At 43.2% G+C, this 26,142-nt stretch overlaps 2 protein-coding genes and 1 pseudogene across 3 annotated transcripts; 1 reads left to right on the forward strand and 2 right to left on the reverse strand.

The window, feature by feature from the left end:
- The window catches only part of LOC141025764 (uncharacterized), a 48,284-nt pseudogene extending 28,911 nt beyond the window's left edge, over positions 1-19,373 (reverse strand).
- Positions 19,374-20,152: 779 nt separating this feature from the next.
- Positions 20,153-20,734, forward strand: LOC109781647 (histone H4). The gene has a single exon (XM_020340231.4). The coding sequence runs from the start codon at positions 20,256-20,258 to the stop codon at positions 20,565-20,567; it is 312 nt and encodes a 103-aa protein (XP_020195820.1). The 5' UTR covers positions 20,153-20,255; the 3' UTR covers positions 20,568-20,734.
- Positions 20,735-21,825: 1,091 nt separating this feature from the next.
- LOC109781630 (uncharacterized) lies at positions 21,826-23,701 on the reverse strand. Of its 2 annotated transcripts, none has more exons than XM_020340216.4 (3): positions 23,555-23,701; positions 22,752-23,422; positions 21,826-22,195 (listed from the first exon to the last, which is right to left on the reverse strand). In XM_020340216.4, exons 2-3 carry the CDS (start codon positions 23,403-23,405, stop codon positions 22,109-22,111), a joined length of 741 nt encoding a protein of 246 aa, XP_020195805.1. In that variant the 5' UTR covers positions 23,406-23,422; positions 23,555-23,701; the 3' UTR covers positions 21,826-22,108. The 2 variants fall into 2 exon arrangements, with proteins under 2 accessions (XP_020195805.1, XP_040247734.1); XM_040391800.3 differs by having other exon boundaries at positions 22,752-23,461; positions 23,555-23,681.
- Between the last annotated feature and the right edge of the window lie 2,441 nt (positions 23,702-26,142).

A 26,142-nucleotide genomic window follows, 5' to 3' on the forward strand; every position in this document is an offset into this window, starting at 1 on the left:
TTTGGACTCTAACTTGCATGATTTGAATGGAACTAACCTGGACTGACGCTGTTTTCAGCAGACTTTCCATGGTGTTATTTATGTGCAGAAACAAAAGTTCTTGGAATGACCTGAAACTCCACGGAACGTATTTTTGGAAAATATTAAAAATACTGGAAGAAGAATCCATGTCAGGGGGCCCGCACCCTGTCCACGAGGGTGGGGGGCGCGCCTGCCCCCCTGGGCGCCCCCCTGCCTCGTGGGCCCCCTGACGCTCCACCGACCTCAACTCCAACTCCATATATTCACTTTCGGGGAGAAAAAATCAGAGAGAAGGATTCATCACGTTTTACAATACGGAGCCACCGCCAAGCCCTAAAACCTCTCGGGAGGACTAATCTGGAGTCCGTTCGGGGCTCCGGAGAGGGGAATCCGTCACCGTCGTCATCATCAACCATCCTCCATCACCAATTTCATGATGCTCACCGCCGTGCGTGAGTAATTCCATCGTAGGCTTGCTGGACGGTTATGGGTTGGATGAGATCTATCATGTAATCGAGTTAGTTGTGTTAGGGTTTGATCCCTAGTATCCACTATGTTCTGAGATTGATGTTGCTATGACTTTGCTATACTTAATGCTTGTCACTAGGGCCCGGGTGCCATGATTTCAGATCTGAACCTATTATCTTTTCATGAATATATGTGAGTTCTTGATCCTATCTTGCAAGTCTATAGTCACCTACTATGTGTTATGATCCGGCAACCCCGAAGTGACAATAATCGGGACCACTCCCGGTGATGACCGTAGTTTGAGGAGTTCATGTATTCACTATGTGTTAATGTTTTCTTCCGGTACTCTATTAAAAGGAGGCCTTAATATCCCTTAGTTTCCGCTAGGACCCCGCTGCCACGGGAGGGTAGGACAAAAGATGTCATGCAAGTTCTTTTCCGTAAGCACGTATGTCTATATTCGGAATACATGCCTACATTACATTGATGAATTGGAGCTAGTTCTGTGTCACCCTATGTTATGACTGTTACATGATGAACCGTATCCGGCATAATTCTCCATCACCGATCCAATGCCTACGAGCTTTTCACATATTGTTATTTGCTTATTTACTTTACCGTTGCTACTGTTACAATCACTACAAAACCCAAAAATATTACTTTTGCTACCGTTACCGTTACTTCCATACTATTTTGCTACTAAATACTTTGCTGCAGATACTAAGTTATCCAGGTGTGGTTGAATTGACAACTCAACTGCTAATACTTGAGAATATTCTTTGGCTCCCCTTGTGTCGAATCAATAAATTTGGGTTGAATACTCTACCCTCGAAAACTGTTGCGATCCCCTATACTTGTGGGTTATCAAGACTATTTTCTGGCGCCGTTGCCGGGGAGCATAGCTCTATTCTTTGAGTCACTTGGGATTTATATCTGCTGGTCACTATGAAGAACTTGAAAGACGCTAAGACAAAAATTTATCCCTCAACTACGAGGGGAGGTAAGGAACTGCCATCTAGCTCTGCACTTTATTCACCTTCTGTTTTCAGCAAGCTTGCGACACCTAAACCTGCTTCTACTATTAATTCTGATATGTTGCATGTTATTGATGATGCCACTTCTACTATGCATGATACTTATGATGAAATTACTTCTATGCTTGATACTACTGTGCCACTTGGTGAATTTCTTGATGAACAACTTGCTAGGGCTAGAGAGAATGAAATTATTGAAACTGATAATATTGAAGATAGTGATGATGAAGACTCTCCCCCAAATAAATATGAATTACCTGTTGTGCCTGAGGGTTATGTTCTGGATGAAGAATCTGCTAGAGCCATTTTAGCTTGCAATGATAGAAGTGATCTTAAGAAGTTATTAGCTAAATGGAAGCAGCAATCTCTTAATGCTAGAATGAAACCTGACCCTGCTTTTGCTACTTCACCTATCTGTGTTACTGATAAGGATTATGAATTCTCTGTTGATCCTGATATAATTACTTTGGTTGAATCTGATCCTTTTTATGGCTATGGATCTGAAACTGTTGTGGCACATCTTACTAAATTAAATGATATAGCCACCCTGTTCAGTAATGATGAGAAATCTCTCTACCTTTATATCCTTAAAATATTTTCGTTCTCATTAAAGGGTGATGCTAAGATATGGTTTAATTCTCTTGATCCTGGTTGTGTGCGTAGTCCCCAGGATATGATTTATTACTTCTCTGCTAAATATTTCCCCGCTCATAAGAAACAAGCTGCTTTAAGGGAAATATATAATTTTGTGCAAATTGAAGAAGAGAGTCTCCCACAAGCTTGGGGGAGGCTTCTCCAATTACTTAATGCTTTGCCTGATCATCCTCTTAAGAAAAATGAAATACTTGATATCTTTTATAATGGACTAACCGATGCTTCCAGAGATTACCTGGATAGTTGTGCTCGTTCTGTTTTCAGGGAAAGAACACCGGATGAAGCTGAGATTCTATTGAATAATATGTTGACAAATTAAAATAATTGGACACTTCCTGATCCAACTCCAGAGCCTATTCCTAAACCAACTCCGAAGAAGAGAGGTGTTCTATTTCTCAGTCCTGAAGATATGCAAGAGGCAAAGAAATCTATGAAATAAAAAGGTATTAAAGCTGAAGATGTTAAGAATTTACCTCCTATTAAAGAAATACATGGTCTAAATTTACAGCCTGTTGAAGAAACATATGATATTAATTCATCACCTATTGAACAAACTCATGGCCTTGATAACCCGACACAGGTAGTAAAGGTAAATTCTCTCTATAGATTTGATGAAGGTGATATTCCTCACTATAAGTCTGCTAGACAATGCTTAGAAGAGTTTGATAATTTTATTGTCAAACAAGAAAACTTCAATGCTTATTTTGGTAGACAATTGAAATACAATTCCGATACGCTTGAACACTTGGGTGATTATATGTCTAGAGTTAAAGGTGAACTTAAACTCATTAGTAAACATGCTTCTATGGTTACCACTCAAGTAGAACAAGTACTTAAAGCTCAAAATGATTTGTGCAATGAATTAAATAGTAAGAATAATGACTATGTTGTTAGAGTGGCTACTAGAACTGGTAAAATGACTCAGGAACCTTTGTATCCTGAAGGCCATCCTAAGAGAATTGAGCAAGATTCTCAGAGAAATAATATTGATGCACCTAGTCCTTCTAAAAGGAAGAAAAAGAAAAATGATAGGACTTTGCATGCTTCTAGTGAACCTATTGCTGAAACACCTGAGAATCCAAATGATATTTCTATTTCTGATGCTGAAACACAATCTGGTAATGAACATGAACCAAGTGAAAATATTAATGAAGATGTTCATGATGATGCTCAACCTAGTAATGATAATGATGTAGAAATTGAACTTGTTGTTGATCTTGATAACCCACAATCAAAGAATCAACGTTATGATAAGAGAGACTTTGTTGCTAGGAAACACGGTAAAGAAAGAGAACCATGGGTTCAGAAACCCATGCCTTTTCCTCCCAAACCATCCAAGAAAAAGGATGATGAGGATTTTGAGCGCTTTGCTGAAATGATTAGACCTATCTTTTTGCGTATGCGATTAACTGATATGCTCAAAATGAATCCTTATGCTAAGTACATGAAAGAAATTGTTACTAATAAGAGAAAGATACCGGAAGCTGAAATTTCCACCATGCTTGCTAATTATACTTTTAAGGGTGGAATACCTAAGAAACTAGGAGATCCAGGAGTACCAACTATACCTTGCTCCATTAAAAGAAACTATATTAAAACTGCTTTGTGTGATCTTGGAGCCGGTGTTAGTGTTATGCCTCTCTCTTTATATCGTAGACTTGATTTGAATAAGTTGACACCTACTGAAATATCTTTGCAAATGGCCGATAAATCAACTGTGATACCTGTTGGTATTTGTGAGGATGTGCCTGTTGTGGTTGCAAACGTTACTATTTTAACGGACTTTGTTATTCTTGATATTCCCGAGGATGATAGTATGTCTATTATTCTTGGAAGACCTTTTTTGAATACTGCAGGGGCTGTTATTGATTGCAACAAAGGCAATGTCACTTTTCATGTTAATGGTAATGAGCACATGGTACACTTTCCGAGGAAACAACCTCAGGTCCACCGTATCAATTCTATTGGAAAAATTCCATCGATTATTTTTGGAGGTTTCGAATTTCCTCTTCCTACTGCCAAGAAGAAATATGATATTCTTATTATTGGGGATGTGCATATCCCCGTTGAGGTAACATAGTGTTATTCGAAATTTCTCCGGTTCCATGTTATTCGGAATGAGTTTGTTAACAAGACTTGATCAACCTTGTTAGTGGATTCCATTTGATGAGCATGAGATGGATGAAACTAGAAAGCACAACCTTCTGTACCCTCTCTCTACTTTCTGTTATTTAGTTGAAATAAAGTAAAAATAGCATTTTCCTGTCTGTTTTCTTAATTATCTGTGCAATATAAAAATACCCCGAAAATAAAAGTTCTCCAAATGCCCTGAAAATGAAATATGATTTTTTCTGGAATATTTGAGAATATCTCGCACTGAGAACACAGCAGGGGGAGCAAGCACCTGGCCACGAGGGTCCAGGGCGCGCCCCTGCCTCGTGGGCCCACGGTGGCTCCCCTCCACTTATTCCTGCACCCACACACTTCTTCTTCCTCCCAAAAAAATCATCATCCAGCTCAAGCATGAGTTCTAGCTCATTTTGCTGCGATTTTCGATCTCCTTGCTCAAAGCACCTCCCACAAAACTGCTTCGGGAGATTGTTCCTTGGTATGTGACTCCTCCATTGGTCCAATTAGTTTTTGTTCTAGTGCTTTATTCATTGCAAATTTGTGCTGCCTAGGTGACCATGTTCTTGAGCTTGCATGTCAAATTTATATGGTTCCAAGTAGTTCTAATGCATGATATGGGCTCTAGGCACTTGTAGGAGTAGTTGCTATCAATTTTGTTGAGCTTGGTTCACTTTTATTTGAAGTTACTAAAAATTTCAGAAATTTTTCAGAGGAAGAAATATGCTTAGGAAAATATACCAAGGTGGTCCTTCAAGGAAGCAAGGACCCAGGCTCGCAATGCGCGATGCCGATGATGAGCCACCAAGGAACGCTCCAGTGAGGCCTTGCGAATGGCCTTCAGAAGGCTTTATGGATCGAGCGGGAATCAAGGAAGAATTTAACGCGTATTTGCGTAACACTGATCTTGTGAGCTTCGAGGGAGAAAAGTGCCGCCAGTACCACTATCTCACTAGTTCCTTTGTGAGGAGGTTTGAATTTTCATCTTCACGCAATTCTCAAACTGTCCTGTTTGATCTCTATGAAAAATCTTACACTATGGACTTAGAGGATTTTACCAATGCTTGCAAACTTCCACAATGGGGTAGTACTAGTGAACCCCGCAAATCTGAATTTAGAGAATTTCTTGCTAGTATAACTGTGGGGGAATCTAGAGACATAACACAAGCTACCATAGGGAGCATTCATTTTCCCGCTATACATTATTTTGCTCTCTTCATAGGTAGGTGCATAAATGGTAAAGATGAAGCATGTCATATGTGTGTCCCTGACCTCAGTATTCTTAGGAGTGCTGTGTTAGGAGATAAATCTTATAATTTGGGAGCCATTGTTGCACGTAGGTTGCATCATAATAGATTTAATGGAGATTTCTTTGGTGGAATTTATGCAACTCGTTTAGATAATTTTCTTGGTGTAACCATAAGTAATGATGATATTGAATTGCCTCCTACTTATTTAGACTTTAATGCTATGGTTCACCACCAGTTTGTCGAGAGGAATGAATCACCTCTCCGGTATCGCTTAATCTTTGATAGACGTCGTGATGTCCGTATTACTCTCCCTGCTCCTGCCTTCTTTGATTATCAGGCAAAAGGAAGACATTTTATTACCAGAGAGGAGGCAGATGAGTACGAGAGGAGGGCGGAGGCAGCTCGCCGCCACGCTGCAGCCCAGGAGGCAATAACTGCCGCATCGCAGTACGACCCCAACTACAACTATGGATATCTGCCAGGCCATCCGTGGCAATAAACCAACTTAGGCCAAAAGCCTAAGCTTGGGGGAGTACGTATTTCTCACCGACATTACATTCATGTTCACACACTCATTGCTAGATGTCGGTGCTCATACTCTTTCACTGTAATATCCATGCTAGTTTATTTCCCTTTTTCTTGCTTTCTTCTTGTGTGTTTAATAAACCTTAAGAAAACCAAAAAAAATAGTGTAGCTTTTAGTCAGTTTACTTTTCTTGTTGTAGTAGTAATAATTAAAAAGAAAACCCAAAAAGATTTCCCGTTCTTCTTTTGCTTGTTGGGAGCTTTCCCGTGTAAACAGTTTTATTTCTTTTCCTTGGGGGTCGATAGGAGAAGACCATGATTAAATTGTTGAAGTGGCTCTTATATGCATTATTGTTGATTTAACCAAGAGCCCATATTGCCTTGTCTTCTCCTGCTTATTGAATGCTCGCAGATTCCAGCTTAGTCCAATGCACGTGCACTCTTATTATTTTCGCATCGTTCGGTCGTGCAAGTGAAAGGCAATTATGACGATATATGATGGACTGATTGAGATGAGAGAAGCTGGTATGAACTCGACCTCTCTTGTTTTTGTAAATATGATTAGTTCATCGTTCCTGATTTAGCCTATTATGAATAAACATGTTTGCAATGACAATTAGAGATCATAGTTGCTTATGCCATGCTTGATTAGCTATGAGTTATAATGGTTTACCTTGCGTGCCAACATGCTATTAAAATGGTTGTGATGTGGTATAGTGGGGTGGTATCCTCCTTTGAATGATTTAAGTGACTCGACTTGGCACATGTTCACACATGTAGTTGAAACAAATCAACATAGCCTTCACGATATTTATGTTCATGGTGGATTATATCCTACTCATGCTCTTACTCAATGTCTATTAATTTTAATGCATGTTCATGACTGTTGTCGCTCTCTAGTTGGTCGCTTCCCAGTCTTTTGCTAGCCTTCACTTTGTACTAAGCGGGAATACTGCTTGTGCATCCAATCCCTTAAACCCCAAAGTTATGCCATATGAGTCCACCATACCTTCCTATATGCGGTATCTACCTGCCGTTCCAAGTAAATTTGTATGTGCCAAACTCTAAACCTTCAAATGAATTTCTGTTTTGTATGCTCGAATACCTCATGTATCAACTAGGGTTGTCCGTATCTTCCATGCTAGGCGGGTTATTCTCAAGAGGAGTGGACTCCGCTCCTCACTCACGAGAAAATGGCTGGTCACTGGGATGCCCAGTCCCATGCTTTATGCAAATTAAATCAAAATAATTGCAAACAAAACTCCCCCTGGGACTGTTGTTAGTTGGAGGCACTCGTTTTTTTGAGCAAGCCATGGATTGATGCTTGTTGGTGGAGGGGGAGTATAAACTTTACCATTCTGTTTGGGAACCGCCTATAATGTGTGTAGCATGGAAGATATCGCCATCTCTTGGTTGTTATGTTGACAATGAAAGTATGCCGCTCAAAATATTATTTATATCTATTTTAAAACCGAGCTCTGGCACCTCTACAAATCCCTGCTTCCCTCTGCGAAGGGCCTATCTATTTACTTTTATGTTGAGTCATCACCCTCTTATTAAAAAGCACCAGCTGGAGAGCACTGCTGTCATTTGCATTCATTACTATTAATTTATATTGGGTATGACTGGATCTCTTATACCATGAATTACAGTGTCTAGTCAGTCCTTGATCTTTAAAGGTGCTCTGCATTTATGTTTTGCGGTCTCAGAAAGGGCTAGCGAGATACCATCTTGTTATATCATATTATGATTGTTTTGAGAAAGTGTTGTCACCCGAGATTTATTATTATCGCTCGCTAGTTTATTATGCCATTGACATGAGTAAACATGAGACCTAAGAGTTATTGTGAATGTGGTTAGTCATAATCTTTGCTGAAAACTTGAATGCTGGCTTTACATATTTACAACAACAAGAGCAAACAGAGTTTGTAAAAGTTTTTCTTTATCACTTTCAGTTTGTCAACTGAATTGCTTGAGGACAAGCAAAGGTTTAAGCTTGGGGGGGGGGGGTTGATACGTCTCCGTCGTATCTACTTTTCCAAACACTTTTGCCCTTGTTTTGGATTCTAACTTGCATGATTTGAATGGAACTAACCTGGACTGACGCTGTTTTCAGCAGACTTTCCATGGTGTTATTTATGTGCAGAAACAAAAGTTCTCGAAATGACCTGAAACTCCACGGAACGTATTTTTGGAAAATATTAAAAATACTGGAAGAAGAATCCATGTCAGGGGGCCCGCACCCTGTCCACGAGGGTGGGGGGCGCGCCTGCCCCCCTGGGCGCCCCCCTGCCTCGTGGGCCCCCTGACGCTCCACCGACCTCAACTCCAACTCCATATATTCACTTTCGGGGAGAAAAAATCAGAGAGAAGGATTCATCGCGTTTTACGATATGGAGCCGCCGCCAAGCCCTAAAACCTCTCGGGAGGGTTGATCTGGAGTCCGTTCGGGGCTCCGGAGAGGGGAATCCGTCGCCGTCGTCATCATCAACCATCCTCCATCACCAATTTCATGATGCTCACCGTCGTGCGTGAGTAATACCATCGTAGGCTTGCTGGACGGTGATGGGTTGGATGAGATCTATCATGTAATCGAGTTAGTTTTGTTAGGGGTTGATCCCTAGTATCCACTATGTTCTGAGATTGATGTGGCTATGACTTTGCTATGCTTAATGCTTGTCACTAGGGCCCGAGTGCCATGATTTGAGATCTGAACCTATTATGTTTTCATGAATATATGTGAGTTCTTGATCCTATCTTGCAAGTCTATAGTCACCTACTATGTGTTATGATCCGGCAACCCCGAAGTGACAATAATCGGGACCACTGCCGGTGATGACCGTAGTTTGAGGAGTTCATGTATTCACTATGTGTTAATGCTTTGTTCCGGTACTCTATTAAAAGGAGGCCTTAATATCCCTTAGTTTCCGCTAGGACCCCGCTGCCACGGGAGGGTAGGACAAAAGATTTCATGCAAGTTCTTTTCCATAAGCACGTATGACTATATTCGGATACATGCCTACATTACATTGATGAATTGGAGCTAGTTCTGTGTCACCCTATGTTATGACTATTACATGATGAACCGTATCCGGCATAATTCTCCATCACCGATCCAATGCCTACGATCTTTTCACATATTGTTATTTGCTTATTTACTTTACCGTTGCTACTGTTACAATCACTACAAAACCCAAAAATGTTACTTTTGCTACTGTTACCGTTACTTCCATTCTATTTTGCTACTAAATACTTTGCTGCAGATACTAAGTTATCCAGGTGTGGTTGAATTGACAACTCAACTGGTAATACTTGAGAATATTCTTTGGCTCCCCTTGTGTCGAATCAATAAATTTGGGTTGAATACTCTACCCTCGAAAACTGTTGCGATCCCCTATACTTGCGGGTTATCAAGCATTAACACGTAGTGAATACATGGACTCCTCAAACTACGGTCATCATCGAGAGTGGTCCCAACTATTGTCACTCTAGGGTCGCCGGATCATAACACGTAGTAGGTGACTATAACTTGCAAGATCGGATCTAAAACATGGATATAATGATGATAACATAAATGGTTCAGATCTGAGTTCATGGCACCCGGGCCCAAAGTGACAAGCATTAAGCATGGCAAAGTCATAGCAACATCAATCTAAGAACATAGTGGATACTAGGGATCAACCCCTAACAAAACTAACTCGATTACATGATGAATCTCATCCAACTCCTCGCCGACCAGCGAGCCTATATAGGAATTACTCACTCCCGGTGGGGAGCATCATGGAATTGGCGATGGAGAAGGGTTGGTGATGATGAAGAACGAAGATCCCCCTCTTCGGAGCCCCAAACGGACTCCAGATCTGGCCTCCCGATGAAGAACAGGAGGTGACGGTGGCTTCGTCTTGTGGATCATGATAATTCTTTCTCCCAAATTTTTTCTGGAAAAATAGGATTTTATAGTGTCGGTTTCAGGGTCTGCGGGGCCACCAGGTGGGGACAACCCACCTGGGCGCGCTTGGGAGGGCTGGCGCGCCCTGGTGGGTTGTGCCCACCCAGGTGCCCCCCTCCGGTGGCTCTTGGCTCCAAAAATTCTCTTTATTGATATAAAAAATCCTCGCAAAGTTTCATTCCATTCCAAGAACTTTTATTTCTGCACAAAAACAACACCATGGTAGTTCTGTTGAAAACAACGTGAGTCCGGGGTTAGTTTCATTCAAATCATGCAAATCAGAGTCCAAAACAAGAGGAAAAGCGTTAGGAAAAGTAGATACGTTGGAGACGTATCAAATCCCTAGGTAGGTATGGTGGAATCTTGAAAATAAGATTTGGGTTTAAGTTCTTTTGGATGCACAAGTAGTATCTCTACTTAGTGCGGAATTTTTGGCTAGCAAAGATAGGGGGCAAGCACCACATGTTAAAGGATCTATGACAATATAACTTCTGTGTGAATATGAACAAACATAAATCATTACGTTGTCTTCCTTGGCCAACATCAACAATTTTGGCATATAATATTTTGATGGGGGCTCACAATCACAAAAGATTTCCAGGATAGTGTATTTATATGTGAATCTTCTCTTCCCTTATTAATTCTTTCATGAATTGCATCATCGACCAATGCTATGTTTGTCAATCTCTAATAAAATTTTCTACTTATACTTTTCATTATGTGGTGTCATCACCTACCATAAGATTAGCATATGATATTTTTAATTTATTTCCTTTCTTCTTATTTATTTTCTTTCTTTGTATTGCAACATGAAAGTAAAGAAAGCAAAAACTCAAACTAAACTTTATTATATATCTTGCACACGATTACAAGGATAGATCACTAAGCAAACTCTCGAAAAGAAAGGATTGAACTAAACTTTTAGTCATCTAAAGCAAAAGATTAAACTAAAATAAGTAAAGGCAAAAGATAGTGGGGATGATACGATACCGGGGCACCTCCCCCAAGCTTGGTGGAAGCCAAGGGGAGTGCCCATACCCGATACTCAATTTTCTTTTGGTGATGAAGAAGGAGGTGGTGGTGAAGTAGTGGTATTCTCCAATATAACCATGAGTAGATCCTTCAAACCTTGAATCTCCCGAAGGGCTCGATGAAGTAACTCACTATTTTTCTTCACCTCAGCCATTATGTGTTTATTTTCCGAGGCCCAGGGGTTTGTTCCTGCATTGTTTTCTCTTGGGAGAGATATGTCCCAATTGGACGGTATGTGCCTACGAGGAGTATTCTCGAACCCATAACTGTGAATCAAATTGCAAAAATTGTTACGATGTAACCTGTGTAAAGGCCTTCTTGGTGGGATTTCTTCTTGCACTTCGAGTCTCTCTTGACTATTTGATGATCTCATAGCTTGATGAGGATTTTGATGAGTAGAGATGCCAGCCAATGTGCCTCTCTCGGAAGCCGGAGAGTGAACCCCAAAAGGATTTTCCTCTTCTTCCTCCATAGCGACTTCTTCAGCTTCCTCTTTCCTTAGATCCTCCTGAAACACCCCTGCGTCTTCTTCTCCGTTGTTGGAGGGTGAGGAAGACATGATGCTGGCCTAACTGGATCTGTCAGAAAACAGCAAGAAAAAGAAAACAAAAGATTTCTCCGCGATACGGTGGTCAATAGGTTCGGGGCGCATATAAAGATTTTCTATCTTGGGAGGAGTCCGGAAGGTACCCGAGGTGGGCACAACCCACCTGGGCGCGCCTGGGTGTCTTGTGCCCACCAGGGTACGCTTCCTGGTTGTTTCTTATTTTCCTAATTTTTGTTATATTCCAAAACTGACAAAAAATATTTTTGCCGATTTTTCGGAGTCTGTTTACTTACCATATCACATACCTCCTTATTTTCACGATTCTGGAGTGTTCCGGAAGGACTCTTTTATGTGTTCTTCCAGTGCCAAAGTTTGGATAATATTGCTTTCAACATTGATGGGCGTACCTGAGATATAATGTTTTATTCGTTGCCCATTAACAACCTTCGGGTTAGTAGCTTCAGCATTATTTATTTTGATGGCTCCAGTCCGATAAACCTCCTCTATAACATAGGGTCCTTCCCATTTGGAGAGGAGTTTTCCTGCAAAGAATCTAAAACGAAAGTTGTACAAAAGAACATATTCTCCAACTTTAAACTCACGCTTTTGAATTCTTTTATCATGCCATCTTTTAACTTTTTCTTTAAATAACTTGGCATTTTCATAAGCTTGGGTTCTCCATTAATCTAATGAGCTAATATCAAATAACCTCTTTTCACGGGCAAGTTTAAAATCATAGTTGAGTTCTTTGATTGCCCAATATACTTTATGTTCTAACTCAAGAGGTAAATGACAAGCTTTTCCATAAACCATTTTATAAGGAGACATACCCATAGGATTTTTATATGTTGTTCTATAAGCCCAAAGTGCATCATCTAATTTCTTAGACCAATTCTCCCGGGACCTATTGACAGTCTTTTGCAAGATTAATTTATTTCTCTATTGCTAACTTCAACTTGACCACTAGACTGAGGATGATAGGGCGATGCAATTCTATGGTTAACATCATAATTAGCAAGCATTTTACGGAAAGCACCATGAATAAAGTGTGAACCACCATCAGTCATTAAATATCTAGGGACTCCAAACCTTGGTAAAATAACTTCCTTAAGCATTTTAATAGAGGTATTGTGATCAACACTACTGGTTGGAATAGCTTCTGCCCATTTAGTAACATAATCGACTGCAACCAAAATACGTGTATACCCATTAAAGGAAGGAAAAGGTCCCATGTAATCAAATCCCCAAACATCAAATGGTTCAACAACAAGTGAATAATTCATAGGCATTTCTCGACGCTTACTGATATTACCTATTCTTTGACATCCATCACGAGATAAGACAAACTTACAGGCATCCTTGAAGAGAGTAGGCCAATAAACCCAGATTGCAATACCTTGTGAGCAGTTCTATCTCCAGCATGATGCCCTCCATAAGCTTCAGAGTGACATTTCCGTAGGATTTGTCCCTGTTCATGCTCAGGTACACAACGTCTAATAACACCATCTACTCCTTTATAAAGACGTGGGTTATCCCAAAAGTAATGTCTTAAATCATAGAAGAATTTTTCCTTTTGCTAGTAAGTAAAGCTAGGTGGTAAATATTTAGCAACAATGTAATTAGCATAATTAGCATACCAAGGAGTGTTGTGAGAAACATTTATTGCAGCTAACTGCTCATCAGGAAAGCTATCATTAATAGGTAGTGGGTCATCAAGCACATTTTCAAGCCTAGACAAGTTATCAGCTACGGGGTTCTCAGCTCCTTTTCTATCGGTGATATGTAAATCAAATTCTTGTAGCGAGAGAACCCATCGAATAAGTCTAGGTTTAACATCTTTCTTTTCCATAAGATATTTAATAGCAGCATGATCGGTGTGAACAATTACTTTTGAATCAACAATGTAAGATCTAAATTTATCACAAGCAAACACCACTGCTAGAAATTCCTTTTCAGTAGTTGCATAATTTCGTTGAGCACTATCTAGAGTTTTACTAGCATAATGAATAACATTTAGTTTCTTATCAACTCTTTGTCCTAGAATAGCACCGACAACATAATCACTAGCATCACACATAATTTCAAAAGGCAAGTTCCAATCAGGTGGTCGAACAATAGGTGCAACAATTAAGGCTTTCTTGAGTGTTTCGAAGGCTTCTAAACAATCATCATCAAAAACAAGAGGAGCATCCTTTTGCAAAAGATTCGTAAGAGGCCTAGAAATTTTAGAAAAGTCTTTGATAAATCTCCTATAGAAGCCAGCATGACCTAGGAAACTATGAATACCTTTGATATCTTTAGGACATGGCATTTTCTCAATTGCATCAACCTTAGCTTTGTCCACTTCAATACCTCTTTCAGAAATTTTATCGCCCAAAACAATACCTTCATTAACCATAAAGTGGCACTTCTCCCAATTCAAGACAAGATTTGTTTGCCCGCGTCTCTGCAAAACTCGATCAAGATTGCTTAAGCAATCATCAAAAGACTTCCCATAAATAGATAAGTCATCCATGTAAACCTGAACAATCTTTTCACAAAAGTCAGAGAATATAGCAGTAATACATCTTTGAAAGGTAGCAGGTGCATTGCATAAACCAAAAGGCATACGTCTATAAGCATAAGTTCCAAAGGGACAAGTGAAAGTGGTCTTTTCTTGATCAGGTTGAGAAACGGGTATTTGTGAAAAAACAGAATATCCATCAAGAAAGCAAAAATGCGTGTGCTTAGATAATCTTTCTAGCATTTGATCGATAAAAGGCAGAGGGTAATGATCTTTTCTAGTTACTTTGTTTAATTTTCTAAAATCAATTACCATTCTATAGCCTGTAACAATTCTTTGTGGAATAAGTTCATTCTTATCATTAGGAACAACAGTAATACCTCCTTTCTTGGGGACACAATGAACATGACTTACCCATCTACTATTAGCTATAGGATAGATTATACCTGCTTCCAAAAGTTTTAAGATTTCCGTTCTTACCACTTCCTTCATTTTCGGGTTTAACCGACGTTGGTGATCAACAACGGGTTTAGCATCAGGTTCCATATTAATCTTGTGCTAACATAGAGTGGGACTAATGCCCTTTAAATCATCAAGAGTATATCCAATAGCAGCTCGATTCTTCCTTAGAACTTTCAATAATCTTTCTTCTTCATGTTCTGAAAGGTTAGCACTAATAATAACAGGATATATCTTCTTTTCATCAAGATAAGCATATTTCAAAGTGTCTGGCAATTGTTTTAATTCAAACACAGGATCACCTTTAGGTGGAGGAGGACCTCCTAGAGTTTCAATAGGCAAATTTTGTTTAAGCAGAGGACGTTGTTCAAATAAAATCTTATCTATTTCATTTCTTTCATGCATATGTAAATCATTTTCATGGTCTAGCAGATATTGTTGTAGTGGATCAGAAGGAGGCACAACAATAGAAGCAAGACCAATTATTCCATCCTTACTTGGCAATTCTTTTTCATGAATCTTTCTACTAAACTTGGAAAAATTAAACTCATGAGACTCATCACCAAAACTAACACCGACAATTTGTTTCTCACAATCTATTTTAGCATTAACGGTGTTCAAGAAAGGTCTACCAAAGATAATGGGACAAAAGTCATCTTGTGGGGAATCAAGAACAAGAAAATCAGTAGGGTATTTTATTTTCCCACACAAGACTTCAACATCTCTAACAATCCCAATTGGTGATATAGTATCTCTATTAGCAAGTTTAATAGTAACATCTATGTCTTCTATCTCTGCGGGTGCTATGTCATTCATAATTTCTTGATAGAAAGTAAAGGGAATAGCACTCATGCTAGCACCTATGTCACATAAACCATGATAACAATTATCTATTTTAACTGAGACAACGGGCATGCCAACAATAGGTCTATGTTTATCCTTTTTATCAGGTTTGGCAATTCTAGCAGCTTCTTCACAGAAGTAAATAACATGCCCATCTATATTTTCTTCCAAGAGATCCTTAACCATATCAACACTAGGCTCTACTTTAATTTGTTCATCAAGTTTAGGTATTCTAATATAACTTTTGTTGACCACAGTTGAAACTTTAGAATGTTCCTTTATCCTAACAGGGAAATGTGGTTTCTCAGTATAAGCAGCAGGAACAACTGGATCAACATTATAAAGTATAGTTTCCTCTTTAGCTAGTACCGGTTCTTTAAATTCTTCTTTAGTAGGTGGGTGATATTTAAACCACTTCTCTTTAGGGAGATCAACATGAGCAGCAAATGATTCACAGAAGGAGGCTACTATCTCAGAGTCAAGTCCATATTTAGTGCTAAACTTTTGAAAAACGTCGGTATTCATAAAGGATTTAACACAATCATAGTTAAGCTTAATATCTGTCTCTTTACCTTCGTCGAGTTCCCAATCTTCAGAGTTGCGTTTAATTCTTTCCAAAAGATCCCACCGGAATTCAATAGTCTTCTTCATAAAAGAACCGGTACAAGAAGTATCGAGCATGGATTGATCATCACGAGAAAGCCGAGCATAAAAATTCTGAATAATAAGTTCTCTTGAGAGCTCATGATTGCGGCATGAATATAACATTGACTTAAGCCTCCCCCGAGCTAGAGCGATACTTTCTCCTTCACGAGGCCAAAAATTATATATGTAATTCCGATCATGATGAACTAGATGCATGTGATAATTTTTTTGGTGGAACTCCAATTTCAATCGATTCCAATTCCAAGATTCAATATCATCGCATAGCCTATACCATGCCAATGCTTTTCCCTTCAAAGATAAAAGGGAAAACCTTCTTCTTAACTTCATCTCCGGGTAAACCTGCAAGCTTAAAGAATCCAAAATTTTGTTCCACATATATCAAGTGCATATCAGGATGTTCAGTTCCATCTCCTGCATAAGGATTAGCTAGCAGTTGTTTTATCATACCCGAAGGAATTTCATATTCAATATTTTCAGTAGGTGTAGTAGGTTGAGGGGTAGCTAATTGTGGTTCCGGTCGAGGTGAAGATACCCCGAACAAACCCCTCAAAGGATTGTTTTCCATAGTAACAAGTGATAGTAAATTTCAGCACACTATATAAATGTTTCCTTACCAAATTCCACTTACCAAAGGCGCTTCACTCCCCGGCAACGGCGCCAGAAAATAGCCTTGATGACCCACAAGTATAGGGGATCAATTGTAGATCTTTTCGATAAGTAAGAGTGTCGAACCCAATGAGGAGCAGAAGGAAATGACAAGTGGTTTTCAACAAGGTAATGTCTGCAAGTGCTGAAATTGTAAGTAACAGAGTAGTTTGATAGCAAGATAATTTGTGATGAGCAAGTAACGATAATAGTAGCAAAAGTGCAGCAAGGTAGCCCGATCCTTTTGAGGCAAAGGACAGGCCAAAACGATCTCTTATAGTAAGCAAAGCGTTCTTGAGGGTACACGGGAATTTCATCTAGTCACTTTCATCATGTTGATTCGATTCGTGTTCGCTACTTTGATAATTTGATATGTGGGTGGACCGGTGCTTAGGTGCTGTTCTTACTTGAACAAACCTCCTACTTATGATTAACTCTCTCGCAAGCATCCGCAACTATGAGAAAATTATTATGAATAAATTCTAACCATAGCATTAAACTTTTGGATCCAATCGGTCCCTTACGGAATAACGCATAAACTAGGGTTTAAGCTTTTGTCACTCTCGCAACCCATCATCTAATTACTACTCCACAATGCATTCCCTTAGGCCCAAATATGGTGAGGTGTCATGTAGTCGACGTTCACATGACACCACTAAGGGAATAACAACATACATACTATCAAAATATCGAACACATATCAAGTTCACATGATTAGTTGCAACATGATTTCTCCCGTGACCTCAAGAACAAAAGTAGCTACTCACAAATGATAATCATGCTCAAGATCAGAGGGGTATTAAATAGCATATTGGATCTGAACATATAATCTTCCTCCAAATAAACCATATAGTAATCAACTACTAGATGTAATCAACACTACTAGTCATCCACAAGCACCAATCTATAGTTCTGGTAACAAGATTGAACACAAGAGATGAACTAGGGTTTGAGAGGAGATGGTGCTGTTGAAGATGTTGATGGATATTTCCCTCCCCAAGATGGGAGAGTTGTTGGTGATGATGATGACGATGATTTCCCCCTCAGGGAGGGAAGTTCCCCCAGCGGAATCGCTCCGCCGGAGGGCAAAAGTGCTCCTGCCCAAGTTCCGCCTCGAGACGGCGGCGCTCCATCCCGAAAGTCCTCTCTTTTATTTTTTTCTAGGTCAAAATGACTTATATACCAGAAGATGGGCACCGGAGGTGGGCCTGGATGAGGACAACCCACCAGGGCGCGCCCGGGGGACCAGGCCCACCCTGGTGTCTTGTGCTCACCAGGTTGGCCCCCTCCGGTACTTATTTGCTCCAATATTCCTCATATATCCCATAAAAAATCTCCATAAAGTTTCAGCTTGTTTGGAGTTGTGCAGAACAGGTGGCCTGATGTAGCTTTTCCAGGTCCAGATTTTCAGCTGCCGGAATTCTCCCTCTTTGTGTGTACCTTGCATATTATGAGAGAAAAGGCATTAGAATTACTCCAAAAAGCATTATTATGCATAAAAACATCATAAATAACAGTAGGAAAACATGATGCAAAGTGGACGTATCACGCCGCTTTCCGGGGGAGCCGCGATCTCCTCGACGATCCCATGCCATTTGTTGCAGGCCGCCTTGATGATCGCCCAATGGTTCGCCATGGCCTTTCGCCGCACTGCATGAGGATGGTGGCGAAGTAGGGGTCGACCAACTTGCGCTCATCGAACGCTGACTTGATCCGTCTCTTGTACACGTCGACGTTCTGGTTCGCGCCGGTGATCGGGTCGATGCTGACAGTCTTCCATGCTTCGGCGAGGCACTCATCTTCTTTGGACGTCCACTTGACGCGCGGCTCGCCCGTCCTGACATTTGCCCCCCGCTTCTTCTTTCCCCTTTTCCTCGCCGGTGCCGGCTCCATCTCCTCCTCCTCCTCATCCTTCCCCTCCTCGACATCGTCGAGCTCCTCGTCCATGTCGACGGCGGTGTCCATTGTGTCATCTTGCGCGTGGAACCCGGGGTAGGAGGCGGCGGCGACCGAGCCGCTCGTGATGATCTCGTCCATGTTGGCCTCGGTCGCGTCGGGGTTACCTAAATGTGGCGCCGAGGCTTGTGAGAAGGGTAGGACGCCCCGGCATAAAGGCGTCGCCAGCGAGGCTGAGTACGCCGGTGGCGAGTAGTTGTACTGGGCGTGGAGGCCGGCGAATGCGAGCGAGGGAGTGTGCTGGTCGGGGTTCAGCCCGAAGGGTGAGGCACGCGGCGGCGCGCCATGTGGGAACGTGATGTTGGGGTTGAATCCACCATGCGCGTCCCCGTCGGAGTAGCCAGGCGAGGGAGCGTACCCCAGGACGGTGGCGATGGTGAGAAGTTGGCCGGCGATGCGACGCTCTATTGGCTCCCCACGTAGCTTGCGTGCCGTGTCTGGACGGATTCATCATCCCCGTGCGAGACGCCTCTGCCTGCTCCACCGCCGCCGCCGCCGCGTCCCTGGCCTTCTTGGCGTTGAGCCTATTCTGCCGGTCGGTGTTGACAGCCTCCCGGCGCTGAACCTCTGCCCTCCATTTGTCGTTGGATACACCCGGTGGTTTTGCCTCCGGCGCCCTTGGCTTCCTCTGTTTCGGCTGGGTGGAATCGGCAGTGGTAGCGGACTGAGGGGGTGAATACTTCTTCGGCGGCATGGCGGCCAGATTGCGGGGAGCGATAGGAGAATGGCGGGAGAGGCGGGGCAGGAGGGGGGAAGCAGTGAGGAAATGGAGGGAGGGGGGGGGGACGGCGGGAAATGGCTAGTCTGTCGCCGACAGAGCGATCCCACGCGCCTTTTCGCTTTGGCTCTCACACCGGTCTCTATTGCCACAGCCCTCTTTGAATCCCCCTGACCCGAGAAGTCCAAGTTGCGGAGGGAGAAAAGACTTAAAATGTTCATGAGTTTTTTGATGAATTTTAAACAGTGGTCAAATTTTTTTGAAAGTGATTTTGAAAAATCTTTGTGAATTTTAAAAAGTTTTTTTTTAACTTAAAATTTTAAAAAGAGCATTTTTTATTGAAAAGTGATCTAAAAAAATAAAAGTAGACAAAAAATCCGAGTGAAAACCGAATTAACAAACACAGGAAAAGAAGATAAAACCCATCTGAAAGCTTCACAAAACCTGTTGAAAGTGAATATTTACATGAGCCGGCTCAGTTAAAGAGAGTGGCCAGTGTTGGCTGAGCGCCAAAGAGAGTGTCCAGGGAGCAGCTTCGAGCCGCCGATTGCTTGACACACTAGCGCGGGGCAATTCGTGAGAAAACACACCTCCTCCCGCCCACGCCCCCGCTCCACGCCACCTCAGCGATCCGCGCCACCCCTCCTCTCCCACTCCCAGCCATCCATCTGCCATCCGACGGCCCACACCCCGCATCACGCGGATCGCTCCCTTCTCCTCCCCGGAAACCTCGCGGCTATAAATCCCCCACACCCCAGCTCCGTCCATCTCATCTCACCACACCGCCGCAACAACCACCACCAGCAACACACACACACAGCAGCCAAGAGAAGCTCGCCGGAGAGAGAAGAGTCGACGATGTCCGGCCGCGGCAAGGGAGGGAAGGGCCTCGGCAAGGGCGGCGCCAAGCGCCACCGGAAGGTGCTGCGCGACAACATCCAGGGCATCACCAAGCCGGCAATCCGGCGTCTGGCTCGGCGGGGCGGCGTGAAGCGCATCTCGGGGCTCATCTACGAGGAGACCCGCGGCGTGCTCAAGATCTTCCTGGAGAACGTCATCCGCGACGCCGTCACCTACACCGAGCACGCCCGCCGCAAGACCGTCACCGCCATGGACGTCGTCTACGCGCTCAAGCGCCAGGGACGCACCCTCTACGGATTCGGAGGCTAGGCCGCGCCGGCCCACTCGAATCCACCTCGCGCCACCGCATTAGTATCTAGCTATGAATGTTCAGTGTTGATGGTCTTGGGTGTAATGGAATGGCCGCATCTCGCTGCTGTCTGTTGTTTCGATGTACTGCTTGTGTGTAATGGAAATCTCAGCATTTTACCCTTGAATTCGTCTGCAATCTCTTGCTCTGCTGTTAAATCTTAGCAGTGCGCTTTGTTAAATCTGAGCTGTTTGTCTGTCGCTGTACTTTTCTGCCCCCAAATCGATATTGTTGGCGTCAGTATGCTGTTGATTTGAACCATACCTGCATTTCTGTGTCAGCTGTGAAGTGTGAACTACCCCCCATGAGCTGAATCAAAACTCTGGAATTTTCCCCAATTCCATGGCTGCTAGCACTTCATCTTGTGCTCCGCCAATTGAACCATGTTTGAAATATGAGGATGTGGTTCGCTTTTGAGACCTAGCTTTCTGACTTGTACATTTGAATGTTGAGTGCTCTGCAATTGAACAAGTCCACGGGAAGCAGCTGATTTTTTGTTTTGCTAGTTTTTGAACATGTATGCTGACAATCTGATGCGTTTTTTAATCGTGATATGAGGCATTTGGCCCAGTAGGGATTTCTGACTGCCTTACATGAGTTTTTGAATCATGATTAGCAGTTGATTTCTTTGGCTGCAGATATCACCTGATCGCAGATGGAAAAGATGAACCGGAGTGGAGCTCAAGGTGCAGACATCAGGCTCATGGTTAGTGTCCTTGGTTTACAGTTTTCCATGTTTTCATGCATCCAAGGATCTTTATCATCGCCCCAATGCTTAGGTTTCAGGCTTCCTGAAATGATCAAAGGAGCACGATGATGTATAAACAGCTAGCTAGAACTTGCATCTGAAGAGCTGTCTGGAAACTGTATTGAGACAAGGCTATGTGTTATTTTGCGATGGCACAGTAGCACCACTATTGTACATTTTGCAACTCATGGACATTTGAACATTAATACATACGGTTCACTGACTATCATATTGGCACCACATCACATAGTTTCAAATCAGTATTTCAGAGTTGAATTTGATAAGTTCCAAACCAACCGACTTTCCAAAACTGAACCATACTGGAATTTCTTATATACTGTATATCTAACTAACTGGAGGCACCAATGGAGCCTCCATTTCAAGTTTCGGAAATCACATAAGACTAACCTTAATATCTTAAATTCTAGAGTCCTAGAAGATCGAAATCTGAAGTCGGAGTACTAGCAAGATGGAATTAAGCACCTGGCCTGACCAGATGATAGTTGCATGCTGTCAGCTTAAAAACCAGAAATTCAGAAGATTGAAATCTGAAGTCGGAGTACTCACTACTACTCACCCATACATGTTCATTACGTTGCCTAGCCACTAATTAAGTGCTACTCCACTTACATATCAGGGTAAGTAGCAATATAGAAAGATTCACCACACCCTTTTTGTCTTCGTCATCATCAACTTCTTAGCTGCCGTACTTAGTTTTTCGTTGCTGTCATCATCATCAGCATACTATGCAACTTATGCAGGTATTTTACCAACAGGGCTTCCACCAAGCATGCTGAATTTCACCTGACCAAGTGTCTTGCTCGCCGGGAAGCGTATCTTCTGAAATAATTAACCATAACAAATATTACTAATGTTATAGGTTCTGAATTTATAACGAGTGCACGATAGTTGCAAGTTGCAAGAAGCAAAGGTTGTGCAGCAAGCAAAAGTAATCTCCCAGGTTAATCACAAGCAAGCATATACGTACAGGCACAACAGTATGATGCAGCAGATAGGCATAAGGTGTGCACGGTATTTGCAACTTGCAACAAGCAAAGGTTGTACAACAAGTAAAAGTAATTTCCCAGGTTATTCACAATCTAACATATATGTACAGCAGTATGACTGAGCAGATAGGCATACAGGACTAGCCACTTAAATTTTTTACTCTTTACTGTCTGGTCATTTCAATGGCTGCTGTACATGGAACTCTTGGTTGCACTACAACCAATCATCGGCAACAGTTTAGTGTTAATCCAAATTAAGCACTAGAGTCAACATCCTGCGGAATGATAATATAGCATGATCTATTTGACTAGGCAAATGACATTCTTTCACCAGCACAAAACAGAGTTTTTATTTCTGTGGAATGCAGTTGCAGAGAACAAAGTAGTACCTGGCCGTGAACACCGAATTCAAGTCTGAGCTGCAGCTTGTCGGCGACGAAGACGAAGCGGAAGGTGAGAGACTCCCTGGCGTTGCCGCGCAGAAACGAGAAGGTCTTCTTCCACCACGCTTCGCAAGGGGCCCTCGGCGGCGCGGCCACCGGAGCAGGCGGGTAAGCTGCAGCGGAGCCGACGGCAATGCCATCATCCGTGACAGCAGCAGCAGCTGAAACATGGCTGTGAGGAGGAGATGCGCTGCGGGTACAATCTGAACCTGCGTCATCCAAGTTGGCTGACGGACTAATCTTGCGCTCCTTGTCGTCCCAGAAGATATCTGAATCTGAAGAACGTGCCGGCTGGTTACAGCCCAGCGCCTCCGTCTCGCTATCGCAGCTGTTCTTCTCCGGGCAGGGGATGCCGAGACCATCCAGCGGTAGCGTGGCAGGGGTGGATTCTAACTCTTGGCCCCCACCGTTGAGAAGACCGGCAGGCGCTTCCTCCGCCGGCAGATTGAAGTGCTGGGACATGAAGGTTGCAGCAGCAGCAGCAGGAGGGTCAGCCTGAAGCAGCGGCGGCGGCGAGATTGGGCCTGGAGCGGCGGCGTAGGCGGACGCGGTGAGCGACACGAGCTCCGAGTCGTTGCCGCCGTCTGCGGCGTCGGCCATTTTCTTCTTGCTTTCTCCTGTCAGTGGAAAGATTTACAGAGGAACAGAGGCGCTCGCTGTCAGATGGAATGATGGATAGATCATGTGAGCAGACAAAACAACGGCTACGACAGCAAGGAAGGGAGGGAGGAAGGAATTTGAGGCCGCACCTGCAGCATCGCCGACGAGAGAAGCGATCGGTCGATCGAAGGGGAGGTGGATGCCTCGCTTCGCTTGGGAACGAAAGCAGAGCAGAGCAAACGAGGAGAAGTGGATAGGGACGGACGGTTCGCGTGCGTGGTGTGAGCAGTTGAAACAAAGAAATCCCAAACTATTATGGGATTTTCACGTCCGTGCCCCTGGTTCCTTAGCTCTACTTATTCATCCTCGCGCTCTTAACTTTTACTCAATTTTTCCCACTTCCTTGCCAGAAACCCTCATAACTGGGCACAATGGACATTGCCGTCGGGTCAAAGGCTTGACCGTTAACTCTGACTAGTGGGGCCACGCTGGACTGTGTCGTCCGTTCGACCTGACAAGTAGGGCCGTTCAACCGTTGGGCCGTGGTTTCGTTGGACCGTCCCTTGCATTAAACGTCTGCGCGTGCCGCCAGGACAGAAGCCTGCTATGCATGCACCCAGCAAAGCCTGTCTGCATGCGTCGATCGAGCCTGTATGCGCCGATGCCACGATCCCACGATGCGCCGACCGAGCCTGCATGCGCCGACTGAGCCTGCATGCGCCAATGCGTCCGCCACAATGCACTGACCGAGCAGCTTTCTTGCACGCCAGCCGCCACGGATGCAGCGACGGTCACTGCCGCTAGTTCCTCTCTTCTAGCTAGGTGGCTACATATTTGTGGCTTGTTTAAAAAAAAGAGCCACTCCCTTGCTTAGCTCTACTCATTCATCCCTACTAACAAAGCTTGCTTGCATGCACTAGGTGGTTACTAACAAGGGAACCCTACTAACAAGCCGAGCTCTCTAAGAAAACAACTAACAAATATGTAGTCCCAATATGTAGATAGGGCCAACAAGCCCATAGCACGATCACATAGTTCAAACTAGGAAGAACTTAATAATATAATAGATAGAAAACTTAAGCCAACAAGCCCATAGCAACTCCAACATAGTTCAATTACAACTTAACATAACATAGACTAAAAAAAGATAGAGGGTTTAGAACCCTAGCCGCCGCCTTCTCCACCTCGCTCCTCCTCCGGGGCCCTTTTCACTGCCCCTTTGAGGCGTTATCGATGGGGTACGGAAGAGTGTGCATGCGCGTCGCGGTGGGGAAGATGTTGGTGTACTCCGTAAACCTGTTGTTGGTGGTGAAAGCGATGAACTCGGAGCCACACCAAAACACCCGGCTGAGGAGGTAGAAGGTGTCGAATGTGTTGGTGAAGTGGTAAAGGAGAGCAACCACCACCCGGTTTTGGATGATCTCCTCGACGCGGAACATCGTTGGAGATCCCCTCGGGAGGTGGTGGTAGCCGGACGCGAGGAAGAACTCGGTGAAGTTCCTTGCGGTCCTCAGCGTTGATATCGCCCACACACGTAGAGTGCGATCAACGTACACGCCGGTAGGGTAGAGCCTCTCCGGCATGGTGGGTGGGAAGCGGTAGGTTGGTCCGGTGTACTGCATGGCTGAGGGATGTGCAGAAGAAGGAGAAGGGGTCGAAGAGCAAGAAGGGTAGATGGATGAGGGATGGCAGAGGCAGAGGGTGCGAGATGGCAGAGGCAGAGTGGCTTAAATAGCCGTAGTGCTACGTGTTATTTGGCCGTGGCAATAATGGGGTCAAATGTGAAGTTAGTAGCCCGTTTGGCAAACCCACCGCAGCATCGGGAGTGTACATGCGTGGGAAATGGTGGTTTGAAAAGAAGAAGAAAAAGAAGCTAATTGCATGCCTGGGAATCCGTGGTCATATACCCTATATTATATGAAAAAAGAGACAATTTTTGAAGGGCTTGTGGCCATTTTGCATGATAAAAATAAATTTAAAAATTTGGTCATTTTGCATGATAAAAAAAAGATAGAGGGATTGTGGCCATTATACAAATGCAAAATGACCCATTTTTTAATAGTTTGTGGCCATTTTGCATGATAAAAATAAATTTAGCCCTTATAAATTTAGTCATTTTGCATTTGTATAGAACAAAAAGAACTAAATTTTCTACGCAATGTCAATTGATGTGTAATTTCAAACGATGCAAAAAAACAGAGCCAACACGTTCACAAAAAACAGAGCCAACACGTTCAAAAAAAAAGACGCAATTCGACAGCCCAACCAGAGCTTGGTTTCCTTTTGGGCCCAATAACAACGTTTTTTTCGCGGAGTCAGTGGTGGGCGAGCAGCCGAGCACAACCAACAGGATCGCCTCTCGTGGATCGCCCCACGATCCAACAATGCGGAGCCGTCCTTGTGATCCAACGGCCCGGAGCCTGCATGCAGCCTACCTACCGATTTCCTTCTAGAAGACCACATCCGAGGGTTGTCGCTTGGCGCCAGGGTATAATCGGACGGTTGACGTTCGGAGCTAGGGTTAGGCGAAACCCCGCAGGGATTGGAGGGGTTTGAGCTGGTCAACGGGGTTACGAAAGCTTTGATTGAGCATAACTAATTTAAAAAAAATTGAAAACATATGAAACCTTCGCCGTTCGTCGTTTTATAAGACACACTAATGAAGAAAAATACTAAACTTGGTCTATGGTCATTTTCATGAAAAAACCCTAGCTGGCACGATCGAGGTCAAATGGAC

This window comes from Aegilops tauschii, chromosome 6 (assembly GCF_002575655.3).
Source record: "Aegilops tauschii subsp. strangulata cultivar AL8/78 chromosome 6, Aet v6.0, whole genome shotgun sequence".
Classification (NCBI taxonomy): domain Eukaryota; kingdom Viridiplantae; phylum Streptophyta; class Magnoliopsida; order Poales; family Poaceae; genus Aegilops; species Aegilops tauschii.

What these genes read in the sequence shown, in the direction of transcription:
- LOC109781647 (XM_020340231.4), top strand. Translation starts at nt 20,256, where the DNA reads ATGTCCGGCCGCGGCAAGGGAGGGAAGGGCCTCGGCAAGGGCGGCGCC.
- LOC109781630 (XM_020340216.4), bottom strand. Translation starts at nt 23,405, where the DNA reads ATGGCCGACGCCGCAGACGGCGGCAACGACTCGGAGCTCGTGTCGCTC. An exon ending in AATTCGGTGTTCACGGCCAG is followed by an intron (nt 22,196 to 22,751) that starts GTACTACTTTGT and finishes TAATTATTTCAG; the next exon opens with AAGATACGCTTCCCGGCGAG.